The sequence below is a fragment of the Delphinus delphis genome, chromosome 20, assembly GCF_949987515.2.
Source record: "Delphinus delphis chromosome 20, mDelDel1.2, whole genome shotgun sequence".
Taxonomy (NCBI): domain Eukaryota; kingdom Metazoa; phylum Chordata; class Mammalia; order Artiodactyla; family Delphinidae; genus Delphinus; species Delphinus delphis.
The window spans coordinates 23,632,012-23,649,581 of NC_082702.1; the positions used below are offsets into that span (position 1 = coordinate 23,632,012).

General features: G+C 36.7%; 1 protein-coding gene across 4 annotated transcripts in view; it reads left to right on the plus strand.

Annotated features, from left to right (window-relative positions):
- PHKB (phosphorylase kinase regulatory subunit beta) overlaps positions 1-16,566 on the plus strand; it is a 194,282-nt gene extending 177,716 nt beyond the window's left edge. For 3 of the 4 annotated variants that reach the window (XM_059999138.1, XM_059999139.1, XM_059999141.1), the window contains 5 exons: positions 508-642; positions 6,775-6,904; positions 10,971-11,078; positions 13,080-13,220; positions 13,866-16,565. In XM_059999138.1, the coding sequence (XP_059855121.1) occupies positions 508-642; positions 6,775-6,904; positions 10,971-11,078; positions 13,080-13,220; positions 13,866-14,003 (652 nt within the window). In that variant the 3' untranslated portion in view covers positions 14,004-16,565. Of the gene's footprint in view, positions 1-507; positions 643-6,774; positions 6,905-10,970; positions 11,079-13,079; positions 13,221-13,865 lie in introns of all 4 variants that reach the window. The other variant, XM_059999140.1, reaches the window with a different exon arrangement.
- Positions 16,567-17,570: the final 1,004 nt, after the last annotated feature.

Below are 17,570 nucleotides of genomic sequence, written 5' to 3' on the forward strand. Positions count from 1 at the left end.
GCTGTGTTGGGCCGTCGTTTCTGTGCGAGGGCTTCCTCTAGTTGCGGTGAGCGGGGGCCACTCTTCATCGCGGTGCGTGGGCCCCTCACTGTCTCGGCCTCTCTTGTTGTGGAGCACAGGCTCCAGACGCGCAGGCTCAGTAGCCGTGGCCCACGGGCCCAGTTGCTCCGCGGCATGTGGGATCTTCCCAGACCAGGGCTCGAACCCGTGTTCCCTACATTGGCAGGCAGGTTCTCAACCACTGCGCCACCAGGGAAGCCCCAGTATCTGTCTATTTTCATGTTTTACTACCTATCCACATATGCACAAGCAGGGCTCATTTTTAAGAGGCTGATCATGTCACATAATCTTGATGGAAGTAATTATATCAGCAGTTCAGGAAATTCAAATGGCCTTTTCTTCATTCCTCTTTGGATGGGTCAGTGCTGTTAAGGGCATTGCCAAAAGAAGCACAAGGTGATTTTATTTCAAGAGTTATTGATTCATGCTTTCCCTGTTTTGTTTCAGGTGGATCATCCATGCTATGAAGTATGAACTACAGATCCGTGGTGGAAACAAGCCAGCCAGAGACTTATATCAGTTGTCACCTACTGAAGTGAAACAGCTTCTGTTGGATATTCTGCAGCCTCAAAGGAATGGAAGGTAATGAGGGTCCTTTATCAAAGACCAGTAGATGGGCAGCATACCTAGAGATACTAATTAAAATTGTCTTCAGGGCTTCCCTGGTGGCGCAGTGGTTGAGAGTCCGCCTGCCGATGCAGGGGACATGGGTTCATGCCCCGGTCAGGGAAGATCCCACATGCCGTGGAGCAGCTGGGCCCGTGAGCCATGGCCGCTGAGCCTGCGCGTCCGGAGCCTGTGCTACGCAACGGGAGAGGCCCCAACAGTGAGAGGCCCGCGTACCGCAAAAAAAAAAAAAAAAAAAAAATTGTCTTCAGTTGTGATTTTGTGTTGATTTGAATTTTATACTTTTTTAAAGGTATAGATTGTAAATGTTTCTTAATCTTTATTATTCTATGCAGAATGTAACACTTCATTCCACTTTGGTCAATTCCTCCCAACATTTTGGCATAAAAGTTTGGATTTGGTAATGTTACTTAAATATCTTGCCTGTAACTCTATCTCTCTAAGTAGACTGTAAACTTATTCAGGTAAAACTTGTCTTAGACTTAACTTGTGCTAACCTTAGAATAAAAACAAAACAAATACTTTGGATTGCATTAAATTGAAGAGTTATCTTTATTACAGAAAGTGCTTTAATAAAATTATTTAAGCAAGCATTTATTGAGCACTATCTGTGTGCCTGATACTTTCCAAGGTATAGTTATATGCCTAGAAATACCTAGAGAAGAAGTCTTCTGCTAAAGTATATTTGAACAAATGGAAGAGCATCCTTGTTCTTAGACAGGAAAATTCAACATTTTAAAGATGTCTGTTTACAAGTTTAATAAAATTCCAACAAGCTGTTTTATGGAGTTAGACCAGTTAATACTAAACTTCCTGTGGAAAAACAAACATGCAAGAATAACCAGAAAAACATAAAACAAAGACTTGCCCTAAGAGAGACAGTAAAAATATTTAAAAGTCTTTATAATTAAAATAACGTGATGCTGGTACATGAACAGAAAAATAGAACAGTTGAACAGAATAAAAAGTCCAGAAATAGACCCCCCAAGAACTTATGGAAATTTCATGTATGACATCTCAAAATCATTGGGTCAAGGATGGACTTTTTAAATAAATAGTGATGGGACAACTGGATAGCCATTTGGAAAAGATAAAATAAAATTCATACTTTATACTGTACTTGAGAATAAACTCCAAACAGATTAGTGATCTAAACGTTAAAAAAAAAAAATGAAACCATACTAGTGCTAAAAGAAGACATGGGTTGGGACTTCCCTGGTGGCACAGTGGTTAAGAATCCATCTCCCAATGCAGGAGACACAGGTTCAAGCCCTGGTCCAGGAAGATCCCTCATGCCACAGAACAACTAAGCCCCTGTGCCACAACTACTGAGCCTGCACTCTAGAGCCTGCAAGCCACAACTATTGAGCATGTGTGCTGCAACTACTGAAGCCCACATGCCTAGAGCCTGTGCTCCGCAACAAGAGAAGCCACTGCAATGAGAAGCCCGCACACCACAACAGAGAGTAGCCCCAGCTCACTGCAACTAGAGAAAGCCCGTGCATAGCAACAAAGACTCAACGCAGCCCAAAAAAATAAAATGGAATAAATATAAAAAAATAAATTCAAAAAAAAAGAAAACATGGGTAAATTCCTTTGTAACCTTGGTATGGGAAAGACTTTCTAACTATGATTCAAACCCAGGGGCAGTAAAAGATTATTAAGACTATATAAAAATTAAAAGCAACATTTTTCATGGTGAAAAAATAGACAATGCCAAAAGACAACTGAGAAGCTGGAACAGAACATTTGTTACAAAGAGCTAATATCCAAGAATCTTAGAAACTGAGGGACAAAGAACCAAAAACCTAAGAGAAAAATGGGGGAAAATATGATTGATCAATTCATTTAAAAAATTTAAAAATGGACCTTAAATATTTGGAAAGATGTTCAAACTAACTCATAATTAGAGAAATGTAAATTAAAACACATTGAGATACCATTTCTCATCTATCAGACTAGCAAAGTTAAACAGTATGGCAAACATTTGCTGAGGCTGTGGAGAAACAGACACTCCTATATATATCTGGTGACTACAACTCTTCTATATGGGAATTGGACAACATCTAAAAAAAAGTCTACATTTACCCTTACCCTTTGACCCAGCAGTCTTACTTTTAGGGACCCACCCTGGAGGTTGCCTCCAACAGCATGAATAGATATTATATATATGCACAAGGTTGTTCATTGCATCATTGTTTATAATTGCAAATTTTGGAATGCCTATGACCTTAGTCCCCATGCATGAGGGATTATTTGAATAAACTGGTATGTCCACACAGTGGAGTACTATGAAGTTGTGAAAAAAGAATGAGTGTGGTCTCTATGAACTGATAGAGAATAATTTCTAGGCTATATCATTACATAAAAACAGCAAAGTAAAAGGCAAAAGATTTACACACTCTGAAGAGAAACCAGAGGACTTCCCTGGTGGCGCAGTGGTTGAGAATCTGCCTTCCAGTGTGGGGAAATGCGGGTTCGATCCCTGGTCAGGGAACTGGATGCATGCTGTGGCTGGGAGTTCGCATGCCACGACTAAGAAGCCCATGAACTGCAGCTAGAGAGCCCGCCAGCCGCAACTAAGGAGCACATGTGCCACAACTAAGGAACATACGTGCTGCAGCTAAGGAGCTGCTGAACCGCAACTAAGGAGGCTGTGAGCTGCAACTAAGGAATCCGCCTGCCACAACTAAGACCAGGAGCAACCAAAATAAATAAGTAAAATAAATAAAATAAAAATTTTTTTAAAACCCAGCAAAGTACAAAAGAGTATGTATCGTACGCTACTCTTCATGTAAGAAAGAAGGGGATATCTGCTTACTTTTACAGAAGAAATACAGGAAGGATAAATCAGAAACTAATGAAATTGGTTACCTTCAGGGAGTGGGGAGGAACAGGGTGGGAAGAATGAAGAAAATAGGTACAGTGCAGTAGGGTTGAGGGTTGAGCAATACTTCCATTTGAATATACCTTCCATTTGAGTATACCATTTGAATAGCTCTGACTCAAACTATGGTAATGTTTTATATTCCCCAAATATAAATAATTAATTAAAATTAATCCATGTGTGCAAGGTACCCAAAATAGAATACAAACAGTAACAACTGACCCTAACCATATTACAAATGAATAATATTACCACACTGAAGGGGGAGGGGATGACAAGAATTAACCAAAGTACCTTTGGAAAACATTGACTAGACACTGTAAAGCTGAACAAAAAAGAACTGCGCACAAATCCTGTACTCTGTATAATAAATTTTTTTCTCACAGAAGTAGGAATTAGCAATTCTGGAATTTATATATATTTTTATATATATATATATATATATATATATATATATATATATATACACACACATACACACATAGTGTTATATATATGGTATGTATACATACACACACTGATACTAAATAAATAAGTAAATGTGGCTAATTTGAGCCAGATTTTTTTTCATTGTTGGAAAATGTAGTTACAAATAAGGAAAGAGGAGTGGCTAGAATATACCCTGTGGTTTTGGGCTGGAATTGGGAGTATCAATATGAATTCATGATTTTTACACAGATGTATAGATACAGAAATAGATACAGCAATAAATGTGGATGTGTATATGCGAGCATACATCCATATCTTTTCTAATTGTCCACTGAAAGAACCTAGAAGCAATGAAACCCCAATAGCAATGAGCAAACCTAGTGCCCAGATATTGATTTCCAAATACCACTTTCTAATAAAGGAACCAGAGTTCCTTGGAGAAATGGTTGATTCCAGGGCTGGGGCAAGAAAAGTACAAGATGAACCTGGAGCATCTTGTGGTACCAGAAAGTAAGAAAATGCTCCAAAAAATTATAGAGGTGTGTTAGAAGGATGCTGGAGACAATGTGAAGAAGACTCAATGGCCAAAGCTGGAACAATTTGAGCAAGAAAATAAATAATGATACTATTGGATTACATCTGGTAGAATAAATATCCATGAGTCCATGCTGATACAAGTAGATAAATGGGAGAGAAGGGACTTGTATTACAATGGAATTCCAATTAATAAGTATAGATGGAATGATGGAAATAAAAAAATCACCATTAGGCAAATACAAGAGTAATAACTATTGCAGGCAAGAACCACTAAATTTAGTGGGTAGAAGTATGATGAGAAATGGAAAATTTGCATAATTTCAAAGTATTTCCATTCAAGATACTTTTTAATTGTAAAAGGAAAAATTGTAACTTGACAGTGCAGAAACCCAGCAGACTCCACCTTAACTAAATGATCAAGGTTAACATCACCATTAATAAGATGCATCAACATCACATACCCCCTGATATGATGTGCTGAGAAGGGTACAACTATTTCTGGGTATTCCTGTGAAAAAATGCATAACCTAAGTCTTATCATGAGAAAACGTCAGACGAACCTAAATTGAGGTACATTCTACAAAATAACTGACATTTCTAAAATGTCTAAGTCGTGAAAGATGAAGATTGAGGAACTGTCACAGAGTAGAGGAGCCTAAGGAGACCTGGAAACTAAATGCAGTGTGGGGTCCTGGATGGGATCCAGGCGCAAAACAAGGATATTTGTGGTGAAATTGGCAAAATTTGAATAAGGCCCATAGATTAGTAGTTTATTTCCTGGTTTCGAATAGTTGTGCTATTGGTCATGTAAGATGACAGAAGTAGAGGAAGTTGAGTAAAGAGGAACTTCATTAATTTTTTTTTTTTTTACTTTTCTGTAAGTCTAATTTTTTTCAAAATAAGAAGCCAAAAAAGTAAAAATAAGAGAATTCTTCTAAAATAATTCCTCCTCTGTGAGTATTCACACATTTCTACCTTTTATGTTGTTCTAAGCAAACATCTCCTTTTTATAGTATTAACCATGACTTCATAGAACTCGGAAAACATCTCTTTTGTTGTTGCCAAACAAAGGAAATAAGGGGAAAAATCAAATGCAGAATATAGGATATTCAGTTTGCACACCCATTATCCAAAATAAAACATCATGAAGGAACTCCTTTGGCTTTTTCTCTTTAGCATAGCACTGAACCCAGCCACACAAGTGTGGGTCTACCAAAAGAAGCTGTATGTCCAAAAAAGTGCCTCCTCACTTATGTAGTGATATAATTTCATTGGTCCTCTTTCACCAGAACAGAAATGTCTTTTTATGTTTACTGTATCATGCATAGCTATTTTCACACCTAGAAATACTGTTGGTCATTACATTCCCACCTTGTGGTTGATGACACATTTTACTCTGCAGCCTGTTTTAATACCAAGTATAAAAAGTTTATATTTGTTACTATCTTCAGCTTTTGTAAGAATATACTACTATGTCATTTGTGTGTTCTTTTCAGATTATGCAAATTCTGCATCTTTAGCAGTTTGTGATTGAAATAACTATTATATCTTTAAGGCTTAATACTTTATCCATGCAAATAATAGATCTAGAATTTTGACTCTTACATGTCGATTATTATGCCATGTAAAATTTGGTAACTGATTCTTCAGCACTGGTACTTTGGCCATATTTAAATTAAGGTTTAAAACTAAATATAAGGTTTAAATTGACACATAAGGTTTAAAATAAGGTAATTTCATTAGATACATCATGCTTTTTTGAGCATTCACCCACTTATCAGGTGTTTATTAAGCACCTTTCTTGGAGAAGTGTATAGGAATGATCAAGCTATATATATCAATACAATGCCCATGTCTTCATGGAGCTTACATTTTATTGTATGTGAGGACCACATGAACTAATTTTGAAAATGACTGCTGCTGTGTTTTTACATTGAGCTGCTTTACATGTTAGAAAGTCATTTAATCACATAGTGAGTTGTAAGTAACTTACTAGAGAATAACATTTTGCTTGTTAAATTTCTTTAAATCTTGGGGGTTTTTTCCTTTCCTGCAAGCTCTGTTTTCACTTTGAAATATTTAGCAACCTCTGTAACACATGGTAGATAAGCATCATTGATGGAATTTGGCTTTTCTTGCTCACTCTATTGGAACAGTTAATCCATATAAAAGCCCTGCTTTCTGCCGGAACAAGCTTGTTTTTCAACACTGAGGCATTTTCTTTTGGTCTACAGATGTTGGCTGAACAGGCGTCAGATCGATGGGTCTTTGAATAGAACTCCCCCTGGGTTCTATGACCGAGTGTGGCAGATCCTGGAGCGCACACCCAATGGAATCATTGTAGCTGGAAGGCATTTGCCCCAGGTACAGCCCCACTCTGTTTGTGTCAGTAAAGGGACTTCTAAAGGGACCTCAAGGAGCAGAGAGTTCTTTCCTTCTCTGCTTTGAAAATAACTTTTCTACTTATTCCATTTTCTAAGAGTATTTAAAGTAGGGGTATCCAGATACCTGAAGGGAGAAAATAAGTCTGGTCAATTGGATTGGAAATATTTTTTCCCAATCTGAGTTCCTTTTATTTTCAATTTTAGTGTTCCTCTATAAAAAAGCCTTGTTTTACAAATGGATATTTTGCTTGAAAGTTGTATTCAATTAAAAAAAAATTTTGTTTTATCATATTTCAGATGTTTCAAGGAAGTTCTCAGTTTAAAGACACCGTATGGTCAAACCTTTTGCCAAGCAATCTATCCTTCCTTTGTTTGCTTATTAGTGAATTTAGGGTTTCTTATATTGACATTACTGAGTGGTGGTATTCCTTCACCACCAACTGTAATGGGCCAGTGTTGGGGGACCTCACAAACAGGAAAACATACATTCAAAAGACAGAACAAAATCAGTCTTAAGAAACAAGGTGACTTAGTAATGCTGTGGATAAGGAAATTACTAGTTAAGAACTGTACTGAATGTGAAAAGTACAGTAACTTTTTAGGTCATTAGACAATCATTTAATTGAGATGTAACTTACCGTTGGTCCGAATGAATTAGTGTTCCCTCCTTTAGATGGTTTCCCAAGTTATATAAACTGCCCTGCCTCTTTGATTTAATTATTTTATTTAATCCTGACACCTAAATCATTGTGCTTATGCACAATGATTTAGGTGTCAGGGAATAATTAGGCCTTCAAGAAATGGAGTAGTGTATCTGTTTATAGTGTTGAAACATCAAACAAATTATTCTTGATGAAAGTCTTTATACAAAGTATTCTTTTTTTAATTGAAGTATACTTGATTTACAATATTAGTTTCAGGTGTACAACATAGTGATTCAGTATTTTTATAAATTATACTCTATTTAATGTTATTATAAAATATAGGCTGTATTCCCTGTGCTGTATAGCAGGGGTCCCCACCCCCTGGGCCACAGACCAGTACTGGTCCATGGCCTGTTAGGAAGTGGGCTGCACAGCAGGAGGTGAGTGGCGGGCGAGTGAGCAAGTGAAGCTTCATCTGTATTTACAGCCACTCCCCATCGCTCACATTACATCCTGAGCTGCACCTCTTGTCAGATCAGTGGCAGCATTAGATTCTCATAGGAGCGCAAACCCTGCTGTGAACTGTGCATGCGAGGGATCTAGGTTGCGTGCCCCTTATGAGAATCTAATGCCTGATGATCTGAGGTGGAGCTGAGGCAGTGATGCTAGCGCTGGGGAGTGGCTCTAAATACAGATTATCATTAGCAGAGAGGTTTGACTGCACAGAGACCATAATAAATCAGTTGCGTGCAGACTCATATCAAAACCCTACAGGCAGTGGCAAGTGAAAACAAGCTCAGGGCTCCCACTGATTCTGCATTATGGTGAGTTGTATAATTATTTCATGATATATTACAATGTAATAATAATAGAAATAAAGTTTACAATAAATGTAATGCGCTCGCATCATCCCGAAACCATCCCTCCCACCCCCATCCTGCTCTGTAGAAAAATTGTCTTCCATGAAACCAGTCCCTGGTGCTAAAAAGTTTGGGGACCACTGCTATATAGTATATACTTGCAGCTTATTTATTTTATGCATAGTTTGTACCTCGTAGTCCCTTACCCCTATCTTGCCCCTCTCCTCTTCCCTCACCCCACTGGCAACTACTAGTTTGATCTCTATATCTGTGAAAATAAAATATTCTTAAATACACACACCCATACTCATTTTGTTTATATGTACATAGGGTATTTCTGAAAGGATCCATAAGAAATTGGTAGCGTTCTAGTCTTTGCCTTTGGGAAAAGGAACTGTGGTCTGGGGGGACAGAGCAGCTTTTCACTGAAAACCCTTTTTAACCTTTCAGAATTTGAACTTTGTGAATCTATTATTTATTTTCAAAAATGAATAAGAACTTTTTAAAAGGATTCTTTATGCTATTAACAAACTGTTGAGTGGTTCTTGTCGGCCGCCAGTATAAGTGCTCCAGCCCTTTCCCAGATGCTCTGTGACCATTGTATGGAGCAGCTCTGTCTCCTGTGGGTGGGGAACTGGCCTCTACTGTTCGTGTCCTGCTTCTTCTGCTAGGCCTTGTGTCCATGTACGGTGGACCCTGGCAATGTTTTGTTAGCTTCTTTCCCAAGCCCCGCTAATACCTACCAGATATTCTTTTAATTGTCTAATTGCCTGGGCCACTTACATTTAGTATTTTCTCCTTGCTAACAACAACTACATGTTAAGTATTTTTATGTGCCAGACACTTTTCTAAGTGCTCCTTTAATTCTCACAACAGTCTTTTGAGGTAGGTACTTTATTGTTACTGTTTGACAGGTGAGGAAACTAAAGCACAGATAAGTGGTTTTTCCAAGGTCACACATCTAGGAAGTAGCTGACCCAGAGTGCAACCCCTTTCCCCGGCAATTTGACTTCTGAGCCTTTTCTCTTAACTTCTCTGCTACAGTTGCCACTTCTTTCAGAGATTGGAAAATAAGGCAGCCTTGATGTCTCTTCTCTAGGTTTAACTATTGTATTGCATACTAGCTAGGTTGACTTTTCAAATGAGATATATTAAAAGGAAATTGATGTGAACCCATGAAAAGTTCTTCCTTTTCTTCTGTAACCCCATTAGTCTCATTGCTAGACATCTAAACAGTTATAATTACAGGCATATCTCAAATATTGCAGGTTTGGTTCCAGACGATTGCAATAAAGCAAATTACATAAAATTTTCTGGTTTTCCAGTGCATATAAAAATTATGTTTATACTATACTGTAGTCTACTAAGTGTGCAATAGCATTATGTCTAAAAAAACAATGCATGTACCTTAATTAAAAAGTACTTTATTGCTAAAAATTGGTAACCGTCATATTAACAACACAGGGTTGCCACAAACCTTCAATTTGTAAAACACAATCTGCAAAGTGCAGTAAAGTGAAGCACAATAAAACAAGGTATGCCCACACCCTGTTGAACAACCAGCTTCATTTTCCCCAAGTTAGGTACTACCTGTAAACATTAACCTTATGTTGGATTGTATTGAATATAGAATACAATAGATGGACCATACTGAATATAGGACTGAGGCATTATTATACCAAGCAGAATAACACTGCTGTCATTTGATTGAAAGGAGACATTTCTGCTGGGTCCCATTTTGAGTAGTACGTAGATAGATATTGTTCCGAGGCTGTGATTAAGTTCACTGTAAATCATCACTGAGGTAAAAGCAAATAAGTATGACTCATCATCTCTGCATCTCTGGTAATAATTCTGGGGACTCCATCTGCTTTCCACCATATAAGCCTAACATTTAGAGCCTTTCCTTCCATCCTTTGAAGATTATCTACCATGCCCAGATATGGTTCAGATTTGAGTTTATTTTCTGCTTTCATTTGGTTTGTGGAATGTGAATGGAAGATTTTGCAATACTCTTGTCTTAAATGAAATATCAAGAGTAGAGTAGAGAACACTTTTTTTGTTTTGCTTTTTCCTGCACATAATATTGTTTCACTTATTTGTATGCATTTTTATGCTGCCAGCTCAGAAAGGACCTGCCACAGAAATGATGTTAATTTAATAGCAGGTGACTTACATGCTGAAGTCTGACAGCAAGCATAACTTCTTGTGTTAATTCTGAAAGCAATATGTACTCTTATTTGTTGTCTCAATTTTTGGCTCTTCCGTTTGTGTATTGAAGTGGTTTTCTAATATAGTCCCTTTTCCCTAAAAACATTAAAATAGTGAAGATAACTACTAAAAACAGGAGGTTTAATTTATCACAACAAGCTGGTTGGCTTCAGTAATTTGACATATATAAAATCCAGTCATATAGCTGAAAATGCTCTCTAAGGTTTTGTAGAAGCTGAAAAAGATTATTGACTAGAAAATGAAATTTTCCTATTAAGTGGGAACCAGGATATAACAATGCAGCATATTAATATTGAGTTATTTCTTTCAGCAACCAACCCTGTCAGATATGACCATGTATGAGATGAATTTCTCTCTCCTTGTGGAAGACATGTTGGGAAATATTGACCAGCCAAAATACAGACAGATAGTTGTGGAGGTTTGTATTTTAAAATGTAGATTGCTGAAGAAGTGCTTTCTATCTGTTCCCTGAAAACTAGTATAAGGAAACTGCCCAAGAGACCAGGAATTCCACTCCTCACCTAACCCAAATCTCCAGTTGAGTCCTGGAGGAGATGGCCATCCTTGACCCAAGTCAAAGCACATGAACAATTCAAACATCTTAAATCCATCAGGGTGGAAAGGCTAACTGCCCAACTTTCTCAGCTATATACTCACCCCCACAGTAAGTGCATCAACAGTACCATGAAAAAGAGGAAGTGACCTTTTTCTATTTGTCTTTTTTTTTTTTTCTGTTTACAGAAATAACTCATGACTATTGTAGAAAATTTCAATAGTTCAGAAAATTATAGAAAAGAAAGCCCAAAATGTCTCTATATCCACTAACAATAGATTGCCCCTATTATTTTGAGGGACACCTTTCTAGACATCTCTCTGTGAACAGAGAAGACATGTAATTTTGTGTATCATCATTGCTCCATATAAAGTTAAATGCTAATGTACACACACACGTGCGTGCGCATGTGTACACATGCTTTTTTGCCATTTTAAAACATTATATCAAATACATAGAGAGAAAATAAATAAGTAAGGAAAAAAATACATAGAGAATCCCTCAAATGAATGGATATAATTTATAGCTCATCCTCACTTTGTCTGTTTCTCTGGGAATGTCTCCATCAGACTTTGTGTTTCTTGAGGGTGGGTAATATGTCTTATTGATACAGAAGCTCTCAGTGGGTGCTGAACTGGATGTGGCACCTCCTAAAATCCAGCATATCTGGAGCTACAGTCAGCTAAGTGAGATTCAGCCTTATCTCTGATGTGCCAGGATTTGGGAAAGAATATCAGCCAGTCAGTGTCATAGCATGTGGGAGTGAGGCAGAGACTGGGGTCAAGAAAAGATGGGGTTTTCAGAAGGGTGAATGCCTTCTTTGTGCTGTTAACCTTTTGGTATCTTGTGCCCATAGTTGTCTCTAAAATAAAGTCATTCTCTTTGCAGAAGAAATCTACATTTAGTACTTGAGCAAAACTTCGAATTCTTTTGACTAAAGCCCTGCCCCAAGGTCTCCCACATTGTGACCCCTGGATTTTTCTGTTTCCTTTGGTTCTTTCCGGTTCTGTTTGGGAAGCATTTCAATAAAATACATTCAAAAAGATTCCCAAGTTGGGAATTATGAGGCCTTTTTCCTGTTCCATGGCCAACTTAGGAGCCATAATCATCATGAGAAAGTCTTTACCAAGCATTGTATACTCAGATACAATCTTTGCATATTACAGTTTGTCATATAAAATGAACATTACTACTTAGATAAATGTATAGGGTAGCCAAACAATAGGATGATGCCTTAAACTAAGATAGCTTATACAAACCAAATAATACTCATGTCATAAAGAGTCAAAGTATATTGTTTAAAACATAACTGTCCCCTGAAAAATACTATGATGTCACAGAATTATACTCATTTTGGGGTGCTAGACTCCCAAGTCATTTTCCTGAGCCCAGATCCAGAATCTCCATTGAACTCATCTGCCTTCTCTGGCTTTGTTGCCTACCACCTCTTCCGAGGCAGCCTGTGCTCCACAGGACACTGTTTTGGTGTCTTGCCACCAAGGATTAAGGCCTGAAGACCAGAAAGAGTTCAGACACTTCGGGTGAATAGGGCACTATGTACTGTTGACAGGATTAGAAAAGTCATTTTTCTAAGTTATTATTTAAGTAACTAAAAAACATTTCCATACAGCTACAGGGATACATACAATGAAAAAAAAAGGTGAGGTTTCCAAACAGAACTCATGCTACTAATTTGCAAGATTAGGAAGATTCCATCCATGGATGATCCTAAAGCCTGTCACTGTACAGAACACACTGTGGAATATGAGGACCATACATCAGTCTGAGTAAAGAATGAAAACATATCCAGACTGTGTCGCTTTTATGGTTCATATAATTGGCTTTCAATGTGTCTGTCTCTTCTAGTTACTAATGGTTGTATCCATTGTACTGGAAAGAAACCCTGAGCTAGAATTTCAAGACAAAGTAGATCTAGACAAACTGGTGAAAGAAGCATTTCATGAATTTCAAAAAGATGAGAGTCGACTAAAAGAAGTTGAAAAACAAGTAAGTAGACAAAATAGCTTTTTGTAGAATTGCTTTTTTGTCTCAATTCTTCAAAATATCCCTAATCACTTATCTTATGAAACAGATTTACGGAGTACTAAATAGAGTACTTGAGAGGCAGAGGGAGGTCTGATTTATTTAAGGAATTAATGTTACTTTTTAGTTAATTACTAGTCAATTCAGCTATGAAGTTCTAACTAAAAAGAAATCTAAGAAGAGATAAATTTTCCTTTTTATAGTTAGCAGTTAAAATGTGTTTTACCAGAAAAGAGCCATAGGTTCCAGAAGGCTATAAAATTAAATTCTGGGGAGGCTGGGAATGAGTAACAGGCTACATTGGTGCTGTGTACTACCTAATATAGTCCCTTCCAGGCTCTCTGTTTAATATTTTATGCTTGTCAGTAAAAAGATTCCCTAAGTAAATAAAAATTATCAGCAAAGAGGAGAATACTAAAAATGTCTGTCTTTGTTTTATATGCTGAGAAGACACCTCAGGAAAATAAAAGAAAAACTCAAGAAGCTCATCTTTTCCATGAGGAAATATTTCTGTGAATTTATTTTTCCCTCTAGGCTGACACTGACTTTACCTGTCAACTCTTTACAAACAAAAAAATCAAACAACTTGCTTATTGTTTTCCTTTGTAGGATGACATGACTTCCTTTTACAATACTCCCCCACTGGGAAAAAGAGGAACATGCAGCTATTTGACAAAGGTTGTGATGAATTTGCTGCTGGAAGGAGAAGTCAAGCCAAGCAATGATGACCCGTGTCTGGTTAGCTAGTGAGGAAGGTGTTAGAGACTCTGTTGAGGCAGGTTTTCCAGAAGTGTGTTAAGTTTGTGCTGAAGCTTAATCGAGGCAACCATTAATGTGTGGGCTGATCGTGCTGGTGAGTGGTTGCCACACCCTTGGCAGAGTTATTGGACCTCTTGCATGCCATGAGCAATCTGATGGTAAGAACTGCTTATAATCAAGTGAAAATAAGTTCTCATGATTATGCCCACTACAATAATAATCTTTACTGAACAATAGTAATTGTTTATGAATTGAAAGTTCACCACTGCATGTTTTGTGATTACACAGCTCATCAAAATGAGTCTTTGCACTTTGGACTAAATTCCCACCTTACTGCCAATTAAATGAATTTTCCAACTAATTATGTGTACTAGGAATGAAAATATATTGAAAGAATGGTAAATTTTTTAAGTGGCATTATAATGCTAGAAAAAGATATCAGTATGCATCATAAAAGCAAAATCAGCCAGCTGATATTTTGATTCTCAAACTGCATTATCGATAATATTTTAGTATACAGAGCTATTGTACAATGTTTGCCTTGTAAACATGATTGTGGTTTTGTATTTGTGCTAACTGTAGTGGTTGAACTAAAATAATAAACCTATGCCTGATCAAATATTTTCTTTGTGCTCTTACTAAAAACAATTTAAGTAAGATTATTCAGAAGTGTGGGCTGTTAACCTAGTTTGTACTCATAAAAAACAAAATTAAAAGTCATTAAATTTTATTTCTGAATTAATTAATATATCTGGACACATTCTTTGTTCCCATTACTCACAGTATCAAGTTTATTACTCCTGAATATTTTCATTTAATTGATCAGGAGATGAAATGGAAGAGAATCTATGGTACCTACAATTACGCATATTTTGTTACCAAATTTACTTAAGCAAATGTTAATAAAAATATAAAGTAGATTAAACATTTAAATTTTATGAATTTATTTCCTTACTGAATATTACAATGAAGCCCATTAATTTGAGCCCTGGCCCCAAAGAGAGTCATTTTTCTGACCGGTCTTATTATTGAGTTTCACCTGAGAAGTCAAACTTGTCACAAAAAATGCAGCCTATTTGTAGAGTCTTGAAAGGATCTAAGAAAGAAAGGACAAAGTAGCTTCAGTGACAAGTCAAACTGATATCAAATAAATGGATGCAGGATCACATGAAAAAATCTGAAGAGTCAGGCACATTCCTCATAACTTTGAGGTACACTGCCTAGATCCTGCATAAGAAATCATACGTGTGCAGGTTGGCAAAATTGAGAAAAATGAGGTAAAAATCTGACCAAATAGAACTTTTTTTTTTCGGAAATCAAGGAGAAAAATAACATCTATTCAGAACCTGCTATGTATTAAGTGTTTCACATGAATTATAATAGCAAATTTGCATACTGATCATATGAGATAGAAATTGTTATCCCAATTTTACAGGTAAGAATACTATGGTCCAGATTATGTAATAAATTCCTCCACTTGTAATATGAAAAGAATTCAGATTTCTGTATGTCATTACAGAATCTGTGTACTTCTCACTAGTCTACCCCAGACTGATTTTTTTCCCTCTAATGTGATTGTAGTCTCAGATTGCCACATTTCCTGGTAAAACCCACTGGGGAGAAGCCAGTAACAGTTGATTCAGGCTATGGGAGATGATTTCGTTTAGGAGGAGTTCGCCTTGCTTCTTTAGGAATTCTGGCCTAAGGCTATCTTATCTGATTGCACTATCTTTGATTCCAAACCAATCACTGGCTTCTGTCTAAAACCATGATTTTACTGGATTACAAACCACTTTTACAAGCCTCCAGATAAATGCTGTAAGCGCTCATTGCCCACTGAGAATTCCTCACTAGTCAGTCAACTTGAGTTTTCCCTTTGACTCAGAGCATAATCTGGCTCTGAAGAAAATTCCAGTAGTAACATAAATAATAGGAAATAAAAGTGGTATCACTGAAATAATTTTTTTGTCTCTAATGATCAATAATTTGAAAGAGCTAGAACAATTTATATTTGGCAATGTGGATGGATGCATTTGTACTAAAGTCAGTCAAACTGTACAGTCTTTCCTCAGTGCCCACAGGAAATTGGTTCCGGGACTCCCCATGGATATCAAAATCCATGGATGCTCAAGTTCCGTATATAAAATGACATAGTATTTACATGACCTACATATGCCCTCCTGTACACGTTAAATCATCTCTAGATTACTTACAATTCCTAATACAATGTAAACGCTGTGTAAATTGTTGCCAATGTGCTGCGAATTCAAGTTTTGCTTTTTGGAACTCTCTGAAATTTATTTTTCTGAATATTTTCGATCCATGATTGGCTGAAATTGTGGATGCAGAACCCATGAATACAGAGAGCCAGTTACACATACACACACATGCAACAAATGTATCTATCACATTGTATTATTTGTGAACTCTGTATGTCTGCTATATAAAAATGCATAAAAAATAAAAAAATGCTTTATTATTCACCTTGAAGAAGTACTGAAGATTAATTAGATTTGCATGAAATAATCTGAACTCCTTAAAAACCAGCAATAATAAATAATATTTCAGTGGGGAAAATTAATATGCACATAATATGCATATATTAAATGTATTTACATAGATTCAATTCCTATTTATATGTGTATGTATGTTGAATTTATATTTATACATATATTTAATTTTTTCTTCAAAAACACACACATACATATATAGACTTGCCTTTCTTTGTTTGCTTATTTACAATAGTGAAAATACTTCAAGGAACTCCTTTGTGAATTTTGCAGCTCTTTGAGGAAATATCCATTTAAAATATCTGGAATGTGTGTTAAGAAAAAGAAATGACTTTACATTTTCTTGGAAGAAAAAACAATTTCACTATGCACAAAATTGCTTAGAGTAATATAGATAGTTTTTTCACTGTATTCTTTTCTTTTCTCCCCACCCCCCATATGCAAATTCAGAAAACAGGTAAAATATGAGCATGGACATTACTTAAAATATGGCTTATATTTCAGTGTAAGTTTTCTTGTAATATTATGGTTAAAGAGGAAAGTAACTTGAATTGAAATTGATAATTTGGTTACTTCCATCCTGCTTTTAGGTTTGTGCATCCAGAAAAATACAAATGCTGCTTCTCTTTTCTTTCCTTCTTTTTTTTTTTTTGTTGTTGTTGCTCAGTAATGCATCATATTTATTTTTTTCTTTTTACCTTTTGACCCCTTTCACCCATTTCTCTCACCCCCAGCCCCTTACCTCTGGCAACCATCAATCTGTTCTCAGTGTTTATGATCTTGCTTATTTCTTTTAGATTCCACATGTAAGAGAGGTCATACGGTGTTTGTCTCTTTCTCTGTACGACTTTTTTCACTTAACATAATGCCCTCAAGTTCCATCCATGTTGTTGCAAATGGCAAGATTTCATTCTTTTTTTTTTTTTTTTTTTTTTTGCGGTACGCGGGCCTCTCACCGCTGTGGCCTCTCCCGTTGCAGAGCACAGGCTCCGGACACGCAGGCTCAGTGGCCATGGCTCACGGGCCCAGCTGCTCCGCAGCATGT